Raw genomic sequence first — 12,664 nt, 5'->3', positions numbered from 1 at the left:
TATAAAGAGAGGAAACTGGTAATAAGAGAAGGCTATAAGAAGGAGCTCTGCAGTCACTCCTTAGAGAAAAAGGAAGGCAGCTAGGTACAAGGAAGAGGTCTAGAAGGAGAGTAAGCCCTGGGATAACTCTGGCAAGAGCCCGGGGGGGTGAAGTAATCACATGGAGAAGAAGAAGCCCCAGTGGTAACTCAGAGGGCCAGAAGATAGGGAAGAAAAGTAGGAAAAGGCCCAGGAAAACAGCAACAAGGTCAGAACTTGCACAGATGTTGGTTGCTAGGCAAATAGTCCCTGGGCTGGAACCCAGAGTAGTGGACAGGCCCAGGTTCCCCTATTGGCCACTGGGCAAGTGGCACAGACTGGGCAGTGGATAGGAAGGCTGGGATTTTGGTACCCTGGAACGGAAGGACTATAGTGACCTGGCTGGAGAGCTGTTACCAAGAGGGAGCAACTGAGTCAAAAGTGAGAGAAATTGACTATGGGGCAAACAAGCAAAGGAGGGGGGGCATCAGACTCATGGAGAGCTAATCCCTAGATGAGCCAGAAGGAGGCACGCTTCTATGGTGAGTGAGCCTGTTACATATTTCAATGGTTAATTACCCTCAGTGTCAAAACTGTATGTCTATTTCAAGTCTGAATTCATCTACTTTCAACTTCCAGCCATTGAATCATGTTATACCTTTCTTTGCTAGACTGAAGAAGCCATCATTAAATATTTGTTCTCCACGTAGGTACTTACAGACTGTAATCAAGTCACCCCTTAACCTTATCTTTGTTAGACTCAAGGAGCTCAATCTATTTAGCTTATCACTGTATAGCATATTTTCTAATCCTTTACTCCTGAAGCCTAGCCAATTTATCAACATGTTTCTTGAATTATCAACAGCAGAACTGGACATGGTATTGCAGCAATGCCAAATACAGAGGTAAAATATCCTCCCTCTTCCTACTTAAGGGTCTCCTGTTCATGCATCCCAGGATCACATTTTGGCCATAGTGTCCCTAGGAGCTCATGTTCAACTGATTATCTGATATGAGCCCCAAATCTTTTCAGTCACTGCTTCCCAGGATAGTTGTATACATTTATCCAGTTTATCAAGTGATCCAGATCGCTCTGAATCAGTGACCTGTCCTCTTAATTATTTACTACTTTCACAATTTTTGTGTCATCTACAAACTTTATCATGATTTTATGTTTTCTTCTAGCTCACTGATGATAATGTTAAATAGCATAAAGTCAAGAATTGGGACCCTTAGGGAAACACACCCTCAGTGATGAGTCCCTGTTTAGTTACATAATGGGATCTATCCGTTAGGCAGTCTTTAATACATTTAATATGTGCCGTGTTAATCTTATCATTCTAGGATTTTTTTAAATCAAAATGTCATGTGGTATGAAGTCAAACACCTTACATAAGTCCAAGTCTATTACATTAACACTATTACCTTATCAACCAAACTTTTAATCTCATAAAAAAAAAGCAAGCTAGTTTGACAGGATCTATTTTCCATAAACCCATGTTGATTTGCATTAATTATATTACCCTGTTAATTCTTTATTAATATAGTCCTGTATCAATTGCTTCATTATCTTGCCCAGAATTGATGCCCGGCAGACAAGCTTATTATTACCTGGGTCATCCTATTTACCCTTTTCCCCAATGATCCAAGATTTATTGACAATCAACATGAGCAGTCCAGCAATCTCCTCAGCCAGCTCTTGGATTCAAGTTATCTGGACCTGTTGATTTTAAAAATATCTAACTTCAGTAGCTACTATTTACCATCCTCTAGAGCAGGGGTCCCCAGTGCGGTGCCCGCGGGCACCATGGCGCCTGCCAGGACGTCTAAGTGCCCCCACATACTGGCCGGCGGACGAGCATCCACCAAAATGCCGCAGAGAAGCCAGCGGCATTTCGGCGGCGACACCTCTGGATGACACTGCTTGTCGTCGGCATTTTGGCGGCTACTCCTATTGACGTTGCCATCTGTCGTCGGCATTTCGGCGGATGCTCGTCGGATGCCACGGTCCTCCGTGGCTCGTAGGTTGGGGACCACTGCTCTAGAGATACTAGTGAAAGGGAAAGAGTGTTATCACCGTATGATGAGACTATTTCATCTGCTTTCCCCCCTCAAATATAGACCAAACATTTATTGAACACTTCAGCCTTTTCTGTATTATTAGTGATAATTCTAGTTGCATCTAGTAATTGATCAATACCATTGTCATGATTATTTTGTTTCTAATATTTAAAATATGCCTTCTTATAGTCTTAACTCTGCTGGCCATAGACTTCTTGTGTCCCTTTACTTCCCTTATCAATTTTCAAAAAATTCGTGATTTCTAATGTATGTTCATTACTATCAACTTACCCTTTTCTTCCATTTGTTTTTATTTATTTTTACAGCTGCCTTAACTTCCCCTCTAAATCAAGTCTATTTTTTAATCAGTACAGCCTTCTTCTTTGATATGTGGCTTTTGGGACATCTAGTAAGGAGTTCTTAAAGGATTCCCAATTATCATTCACATTTTTCTGATTAAATTCTTCCTTCCAACGGATCTGGCTCAGTTATTTTGAAACTGGACCTATTAAAGTGTCAAGGATATATATTCGTCTGGACTATATTCTGCTTGCACAATGTAAATGTGATTAAGTCATGATTACTTGTACCTGAGCTACCATTAATTTTTAATTCTGTGATCAGTTCCTCTATCTGTTAGGACGAGGTCTAATATAGAATTCCCTGGGTTGGCTGCAATACTTTTTGAATTAGGAAATTGTCATCTAAAATGGCTAGTAATTCCCAACGACTTCCACAGGCAGCAGAAGTAATCAGCACATCTCAAGATTTGACTGTAAAATGCCTCTTACGTTGCATTTCAACCTGTTACTGATTTCATCTAATATACAAAATGTTTTGGGATGCTGGCAGGAAAAAGATGTTTTGTTATTTTTTTTTGCAAGTATGGCAACAAATAGCTAGCAGAGTATGTGACAAGAAAATGTACCTAACCTATTCTATATTGAGTATTTCCCCTCTGGTATAAAACCAGCCTCTTTTCTCAGTCACTATGATGATTCAAGACACTTAAGGCCAGATCCATAGTTGGTGTAATCAGGCATTGCTCAGTTAATTTCAATGGAGCTATGCTAATTTACACTGAGGATCTGGTCCTTAATTTTCAACTCACTCTTCGGTCCCTCATTGGGAGTGACCATATTTATCCAATACTCTCCATTACCCAGTATTGGCATGAGGTGAAATCTTGGCCTTACTGAAGTCAATGGCAGTATGGCCATTGACTTCAACAGGGCAAGGATTTCATCCCTACTTTTTGGCTACATTTCTCATGTGGTTGAACAGCTCTGGAGTCTGTGAAATGACTGCTCAATTAACAAGGTGAGAGTCTTTCCTTTTATTAAGCTAAGTGACGCTTCCCCAGTAAAGGGTTTTTTCCACCTGAAGTTTGCATGAGCTCTCCTAGCCAATTATTATATACACACACTGTTTTAACCATTTGCAGGTCTTCAACTGTTAACCTCAAAACTTTACTTCCTAAAAAGCAATTAGTCTACCTTTTTTGGCCATTGTACATGTAATCTAGAAACTCCAAATTCAGTACATTCACCAGGTCTGAGGGAGAACTAATGTACAGGGCTAGACTGAGTTGATCAGATAATTGAAAAACTATGTGCTACAGGAAAAGAGAACTTTTCAATGCTGTTAAAGATTCTTCTGTGAGGGGGGTCTTGCACCTCTTACTTATGCAAACAGCTCCAGTGATTTAAGTGCAGCTACTCAGGTGAGTAGGGGCTGTAGCATTTGGTTTTTAGTGAGCACTGAAGATTGTGAGATTTGTAGACCCTGTGATTGAAGTGCTTAGGGTCCTGATGGTTAGAGGCTGGTTACCATCTACAATGATTCCTGCAGAGTTTATGAACTCAGGAATGCAATGTACAAACTCTGAAAGACCATAGATGGTTGGGACCAGTGCTCCTATGATGTTGCTATGACCCTGACTGGAGTCTATCGGAGGTGTGGCTTCATGGCATCTCAAGGAAGAATTAAGCATCTCACAATACTAGGTCCCTAGTTTGCATGGTAATATGTTGCAATAATGTTATGAAATACCAGTATGTGCATATACTACAAAGTGAAACTATCATAGTAGTACAAAAATAATACACCTAGACAAAGTGCAGGAGCAAAATTTTTATTTAGTGCATGGTGATCATTTTATTAAGTAACATTCTGGGTGGCTCCAACTAACCTTCAGCTGTTTGACTTGCAGAAAAGTGTCTAACCTAATCTGTGGCAGCAAATACAGAGGCATGCATGCATGCTCACTTCAGATGAAATTTGTTTTGTAACATGGAATATTAGATCAGATCGATACTTTGGCACTGTGAGAAACAAAGTTAATTTCATGCATCTGTAGACTTTTGTGGTCCCGAAATGGTTTGAGAGCTGAAATTAAGCTTTAAAAAATGTAATTTGCTACCAGCAGAGCTATAAGAATAGAATACATAAAAAGCTCTATAGCTTGATATTGCATTATTTTGCAATTATAATCAGTTTTTTTTTTAATCTTGTAATACACAGTCAAATCTATGGAAGTACCTGCATTTTTCAAAGGACAAAGTTTCATATCCCCACAGAGATATCAGACCAGCAGGGCCAATAAAACGCTCCACAAAAATTGTATTCTTACACAGTATATTCATGTTCCTGCTGCTTTAAGTCTCAGACATATCGTATCAACATTGTTCTTAATTTTAAACCAAAGCTGACTCATCTACAGTAGATGTAGGATGTTGGATTGGTACCTTTTTATATATCACATTTTCAACCTCAACATTATGGTTGTGTGCTTAATACAAACAAACAGCCTATAAAGTACAAATTCCATGTTACTTCTCTGATACACTAAGACTCATTCTCTGCTAGCATAAAGCCTTAAATCAATGAAGTTATGACAGCAAAAAATTCAGCCCCAATATACTACTATTTACATCATCTGAAAACAGTCATTAACTGAGGAAAAGTGACATTTCAGTAAGACAGGACAAAGTGGGGCAAACAGTCTGCCTTTGATGCAGACAGAAAGTGTTTTGAATTCTGATTAGAACTTATGTTGGGATGCTAGGCGATGAAAGGATTTTAAGTCAGACAGTAACAAGAAAATAGGTATTCAAAAGAGAACAAAAAGAGGAGCACTGCAAGCCACTGATGTCATGCTTAAAAATGGGATATTTTTGTTACTGACATTCCCCACCATGCAGCATAGTCTTTTCCACATAGCTATACTTGAGAGCGCAGGATATCGTGGTATGGCTAGAGACCCACAGTTCTAAAGCAGATAAAGTTACGTAGGTCTAAATACATTAAGCATATTGTATTTCAGTACACTAAATATATTAACCAATGCTCTGGAATGTACCTGTATTTACTGCATGTGCACTGTTTTGGCAATGTACAAAAAGTCCCTGTCTATGCAGTTTACAATTTAAAGGTCCAGTACTCCCATATGTAGGAATAACCACAGAATGGGAGTGAAAACTCTGTATATTTCCTTCTGATTCTTGCTCCAAAGACCTCTGCCTCTCTGCAAAAGGGACAGGGCTCCACACCCTAAACCTGCAGCCCCTTTGCAATCAAGGTCGGTCTTAGCGGATCGATGCACTGGCCAAGGGCATCTGAACTGCTTGCCACTGCGGGAGCTATGCTCCCTGGGCCTCAAGTTTCCCTTATTGAGGGCAGTGTTCTGCAGCATGGAGGAGGCGGTGTTAATTATTGCAGACTCCATTGCTGTAACTTATGCTGCTGTGCCACTGGGATTTTTTGGATTGGGGGGGGGGGGGGGGGAGGGGAGGAGGGTAGGAAAATCCAATGGAGACCAGGTTGGTGCCCCATGCCCTTCACACTCCAGAGCCTCTGACGGGGTTGAGGGGGGCACTGAGGAGGCTCTCTTCCCTTCTGTGTCCCCATGGCCACATCCACAAATAGTCTTCCTTTATGTACATAAAGGAAGGGGAGCATGGGACACGAACTTAAGCATAGGCAGTAAAACCAAGCACAACTACATATAAATGGTTCATCCTCTATCTAAAGTAAGCTCTATATGTAACATCAAGAGTGAGAGATGGTGGGTTCCTTGTATTTGCTGTAGATTTATACACAGTGGGTTATTAATGAAAGGTCATGCAGAAGAAATGCAGAGGAAGGCGGATGCTTGGCAAACAAGGAAAGGAAGAGAATTCCAAGCATAGGAAATGGAACAGAAGAAGGTGCAAAGATTAGTACGATAAGGTGATGAAGGGTCAGGAAGGAGGTGAAAAAAGTGGAAAATGAGAACTGGAATATAGGAATTGTACCTGAGGGTCATTTTGCGTTTTTATTTCAAAGCTGCTCAGCTTCCTTTTTGAGAGTTAAAATATTAGTCATAAAAATTCTGGCTCAAGTATTGTCAGCCTGGCTGTATTTTATTTCCCCCCCAAAATGCTGAGAGATTAATAATAGTAAATCATGTTTTGAAGTGCCACAAAAATGTTGAATTAGCATGGTTAAATGTTGGCATTAAACCCAAACACTGTCTGCCTTGTTCTAGCTGCTTATTCTCTTGTTTTCCCTTGTTGTGCTAGTTCTAAAAATTTTTTTTTGACAATGTGGTGTGTCCTGCCCCCTCCAGTTCTTCCCATTCCACCTTATCACTCCTGTTTTCCATCTCCCTCTACACACACACACTTGTCCCCCGATACATGCCACATCTATCCACATGATTCAACACACAATCCCCTTATATTAGCACTCCTAATTTGCACACACTTAATGCAATTATGTGCACAAATCAGCTAACAACACACAAACTGCTTCAAAGAAAGAGCATTGAGTCTTACTGAACGCAATAGCAACTCTAATAAGTTAAGGTTTAGTTATTAATGAGCCATGTTCTACCATCATCTTTGCATGTGATATTTGCTGTGGATAAGCGATATGGTCTTTGTAACATTAACCCATGAATTGAAGTGTAATATGGTCCTTTCCACAGAATGAGTTTGACAGCCCTGTGTTGTGGGATATCAGCCATCCCTTTGGAAGTGCCACCTCCTCCTGGAAGTGGGCCCAGGGCGAGTGCCACAGGAAGTGGCACTCCATGGAAAAGGATCCCCATTACTGATACAGGTTTAGACTCTAGTGAAAGGAATAGAGCTGTATGGTAGGTGGTTTGGGAGCCCTCTGTTTACTTGCATTCATCCAGTGACACAAACAGATTAGTTATAATGAAATTTACAAGCCATTTACTCATAAATAGGACCCAATCTGTAAATCTTATAAAGCACCAAAGAAAAATATTTTCCATTCCTTCCCTTTTTAAACATTTCCACTAATTTTTAAACAAAAGGAAAATTAAATGCACAGAGTTATTTTACAACATTAAGGATGTGACTACCCAAAAAGAGAGAGTGCTAGTTAAAGTTGCTATTCCTCCTTTAACTCCCCTGCTCCCTTTATGCCTGATGGCAATGGCTGGCTGAACACTGTGCAATGTGCAGGCGCTTTCTAACAACCTCCCAGCTGCGAAGAGATCTCTTTATAAATGTGTCCTTCATGTGAACTCTAGCCTAAGTGAGAAATGTGCAGAACAATAAAGCAGATCCCGCCAATATCACTTCTCTACTTTCCTCAAGCTAGTGCATTTATTTTAATGTAAAAGGGAAAGTGATGTTATAATTGAGTTTTATTTACAATTCACATGGATTATGACTTCTTTACTGTTGGGCTTCTTGTTTATTAATGCATTTTGAGAACAAATCATGTGACAAAACAATACCATTCTATTATCTTCTCAAAAGGTTAATCATACTAAAGTCTGAAACAGTGATAACCAATCAAACTGCATATGCAAATAACTACATCCCAGTTGATGATTTTTTTTCAAATAAGTAGCAAATACCTGTAACTGTTGTTCTGGACTACTAATCTCTTCTTTAGAATGTAATCTGAAAAGATGTGGGGTTTTTTGTTTAATTCAGGATCCTAGTTAGACCTGGGTGAGTAATAGGGGAAAATGGGATGACTTAGTTCATAAATGATCTATTCTCTCTCCTTTGCTATGGAAGCTTTTCCATGCTTCTAATCATTCTTGTCACCCATCTGTGAACCTCCTATATCTTACAAGGAGGAAAAACCATAAGATGTCATCCACAGATGAACACTCCATTCTGGATATCCTGATTTCATCTGTATCATTCTGTGACTGCATAGTCTGCCCCACATCATTATTAGGATTATTATAATACCCTGCAACCTCTATCAGGACTGGGGAGCCCCCGCTCACAGGCATCCCCTAAGCTTCAACTCAACCAGTTTTGCAAGTGTTGAAGTCTACACTAGACTTTTTAGAACATGTTAGCTAACACATTCTCACACAACACCATTTAAATCCTAGTCCGGGCCAGACATTGTTCTCTTATATCTTCTTCTATTCAAGTCACTTTTCAGAGAGCAAAACTGAATTCTGCTTAGCATGCAGTACCTCGCAGAGCAGGACAGAGCTCCAGTCTCCAGATTATACTACAGGATTACCAGCAGATCTCAAAGTCTCTTGGGGGGAGGGGGGAGAGGGACTAAAGGTCCTTGTCAGGGGAAGCAAGCACATCCCTGCTGGCGCCGTGGCAGAAGATCAACGCCCTCAACACCTTCCTGATCCCCCGCATCGCCTTCGTCCTGAGGGGATCCGCCGTGGCAAAGGTGCCCCTCAACAAGGCGGACAACGCCATCCGGAAGCTGGTCAAAAACTGGATGTCCCTGCCCCGGAGAGCCAGCAACGAACTCGTATACATCAAGCACAGACACGGTGGTGCCGGCGTCCCCCGTATGGGAGACCTCTGTGACGTCGCGGTCCTCACACACGCCTTCCGCCTCCTGACTTGCCCGGACGCCACGGTGAAGAACGTTGCAACGACCGCCCTACACGCCGCCACCGAGAAACGAATCTGCAGACCTCCCTCCGACCGAGATGTGGCCACCTTCTTGAGCGGCTCCCTGGACGGCGACTTCGCCCGGGACAGGGGCGATTTCGCCTCGCTGTGGACCCGCGCCCGCAATGCCACGCGCCGGCTGGGAAAGCGCCTGGGCTGCCGCTGGGAATGGAACGAAGAACGGCAGGAGCTGGGAGTCCTGATACCGCAGATCGGAACGGAGGACAACATCATCGTCACCCCCGGAGCCAGAGGCGTGCTGGAGAGATCACTGAAGGCCGCCGTCCACGCGCTCTACGTGGACGCCCTGAAGAAAAAGCCGGACCAGGGTAAAGTCTTCGAAGTAACCAGCAAGTGGGACTCCAGCAACCACTTCCTCCCCACAGGCAGCTTCACCCGGTTCGCCGACTGGCGGTTCATCCACCGCGCCCGGCTGAATTGCGTCCCGCTCAACGGTGCCATCCGCCACGGGAACCGGGACAAACGCTGCAGGAAGTGCGGGTACGTCAACGAAACCCTGCCCCACGTCCTATGCTGCTGCAAGCCCCACGCCAGAGCCTGGCAGCTACGCCACAACGCCGTCCAGGACCGTCTAGTGAAGGCCATCAACCCGCGTCTGGGAGAGATCACCGTCAACCGCGCCGTCCCCGGCACCGACAGCCTGCTGCGCCCGGACATCATCGTCACGGACGAGGTGGGGAAAAAGATCATCCTGGTCGACGTAGCGATTCCGTTCGAGAACAGGACCCCGGCCTTCCGCGAAGCCCGAGCCCGCAAGCTCGAAAAATACGCCCCCCTGGCTGACACCCTGCGGACTAAGGGTTACGAGGTGCACGTCGACGCTCTGCTCGTTGGGGCCCTGGGTGCCTGGGACCCGTGTAACGAACGCGTGCTGAGGACCTGTGGGGTGGGCCGTCATTACGCGCGGCTCATGAGACGCCTAATGGTCTCGGACGCTATCCGTTGGTCCCGGGACATTTACATCGAGCACATCACCGGCCACCGCCAATACCAAGAGTGAGCCGGGGAGACCTCGTGCACCCACACACACCCCCTGCTGGACCCTATCCCCTGAGCCCTAAACCCACCAAACCTAGCTGAATCCCGCCACGTGAGGGTCACCCCATCCCCATTACCCAGCCCGCTTACTTATACCCATGACTGTCTCTACCTCCCGTATGGGTGATAGACCCTCACCGTTTATCGACTGTGTCCTGATCCCGCCCACCGGTTACCCACCCCTCATTGGGGACATTGCAGTATGTATATACTATGTGTGCTGCCCAGCCCCAAAACACCAACATACCCCCATACTCTGTATGTTACCCCCAATGACCAATAACTAATGCTTCAAATTTCTGTATCGTTTATTTCTTTTAAATATTCTCTAATAAAATTTAAATCTGTTCTTTGTGTCCCAATTTTCCCCTTGCCCTTCTTATTTTCTTTACAGAAGTGGGGTGGGTAAGTATTATTGAATAAGATTTTTAATACACCTTGAATCCATACATCTTTATGCTAGAAGCTCTGTACTCCTGCTGACCCGTCTCATAACAGAGATAGTAAGTATCAAATGTTCAAAATTTAAGACCTGAAGGCTTCATGTAATTGTGCACTTACAGCAACTGTGTGTACAGTTATTTGCTAAAATGACCATTAGCACTTCCAGATATCTAATTATCAATCATGGTAAAGGAACATGCAAATACAGACCTATATATTTGCCCAGGAATCTCTCCTCTCTACTTTTGAAAATGTAGGTATCAGAATGTATATAGCAATACATACATAGTACTGACTTCTTTATTTCAGTGATCATTAAGATTTATTTCCCCCTCAACATGAAGAGCAAGCTTTATTAACCTAAGGAGGCCAAATCTGCTTACTAGACACCTGATTTCTCTTGAACTAGCAAAGTAGTATGTTTTTTTCACTTGAATGTTCACTGTATGTTAACCACACAGCTTATTCAGAACAATGAAAGTTGAAAGGGGATAAATAACTTATCTCCTATAGGCTGACTCAATCATTACCACAGCACCCTATTTCTTGACACTTTTGATTGAGGAAGTAGACCGAGAAGCTGCCCTGAATCCTATATTTACACATGCAAACACAAAATGGCAGATTTAATTATGACCTAGAGAAAGTCAACAGAAGGAAAAATCTGAGAGAAATATTTCCTTTATTTTATCATCTCTTACTTAAGGCATAACCAGTGGTATATATTAGTTGCTCAGTTGCACAAAATCAGCATGCTTGACTGGAGCCAGTGCCAGAGGATGGGAAACAGGGTATCCATACCAGCACCAAGAATATCAAAACGTCCCTCAATTAAGTTATAAGAACAACAGATACATGCTTTAAAACACAGAAATCCGAGTCAATGAGGGGAAAGTGTCATTCCTATAAAGGGAAGGGATTTGATGCAAAAAAAATGCTTACTTGTAAAGGTAATACTCAGCTTGATCGACCTCTTCTCGTGAAGAAATGCTGTCAATAAACTGATTTAAAAATAAAAAAACTTTAGTGTACAGCAGTCACAATGCATATTAGAACATTCAGGCATTTGTTTTGGTTCACATTTAAGTATCTAGCCACACAAAAAAAAATCTTCACTTTGTTTAGTAACTGACTTCATTTTTGCAGTGTTTTCTTAAATGCAAACACAAGTAAAACATCCAAGAGATGCTGTATAACCTTAAGAGTCACTGATTGTCTCCATCTGTGTCTCCTACAGTCCAGAAAGACTGAGAATGGTGTGGTGGTTAAGGCCCTGGACCAGAAATTAGGAGACCTGGATTCCATTCCTGGCTCCATCCTCTGACTTAGGTCAAGTCCCTTAATCTCTCTGTGCTTCCATTCCCTATCTTTAAAAATCATCCTTTTCTTCCACTTTGTCTGTTGTCTGTATTTATATTGCAAGATCTTACCGTGTTTATATACACTGCCAAAAACAACAGGGACCAGTCTTAGCTAGTCTCTAGGTATTAACAACAACAACAACAACGAGTCCTTGTGACACCTTAGAGACTAACAAATTTATTTGGGCATAAGCTTTCGTGGGCTAGAGTCCACTTCATCAGATGCATGAAGTGAAAAATACAGGGGCCGGTATAAATACATGAAAGGATGGGGGTTGCTTTACCATGTGTAAGGTCAGTCTAACGAGATAAATCAATTAACAGCAGGATGCCAAGGGAGGAAAAATCTCTTTTTGAAGTAGTAAGAGAGTGGCCCATTACAGACAATTGACAAGAAGGTGTGAGTAACAGTAGGGAGAAATTAGTAATGGGGAAATTATGTTTAGGTTTTGTAATGACCCAACCACTCCCAGTCTTTATTCAGGCCTAATCTGATGGTATCCAGTTTGCAAATTCCAGTTCTGCAGTTTCACGTTGGGGTCTGTTTTTGAAGTTTTTGTTGTTGAAGAATTGCCACTTTTCGGTCTGTTATTGAGTGACCAGAGAGATTGAAGTGTTCTACTGGTTTTTGAATGTTATGATTCCTGATGTGAGATTTGTGTCCATTTATTCTTGTGTAGAGACTGTCTGGTTTGGCCAACGTACATGGCAGAGGGGCATTGCTGACACGATGGCATACATCACATTGATAGAGGTGAAGGTGAATGAGCCCCAGATAGTGTGGCTGATGTGGTTAGGTCCTATGATGGTGTCCCTGGA

At 42.6% G+C, this 12,664-nt stretch overlaps 1 protein-coding gene across 2 annotated transcripts in view; it reads right to left on the bottom strand.

The window, feature by feature from the left end:
* Positions 1-12,664, bottom strand: part of MRPS27 (mitochondrial ribosomal protein S27) — a 64,283-nt gene that overhangs the window by 35,721 nt on the left and 15,898 nt on the right. For both annotated transcript variants that reach the window (XM_005288221.5, XM_065550136.1), the window contains exon 4: positions 11,427-11,485. In XM_005288221.5, coding sequence (XP_005288278.2) covers positions 11,427-11,485 — 59 coding nt within the window. The remainder of the gene's footprint in view (positions 1-11,426; positions 11,486-12,664) is intronic.

Source organism: Chrysemys picta, chromosome 6, assembly GCF_011386835.1.
Source record: "Chrysemys picta bellii isolate R12L10 chromosome 6, ASM1138683v2, whole genome shotgun sequence".
In the NCBI taxonomy this organism is placed as follows: domain Eukaryota; kingdom Metazoa; phylum Chordata; order Testudines; family Emydidae; genus Chrysemys; species Chrysemys picta.
The sequence above is the reverse complement of the archived record's forward strand: the minus strand, read 5'-3'. Positions and strand labels throughout refer to the sequence as shown.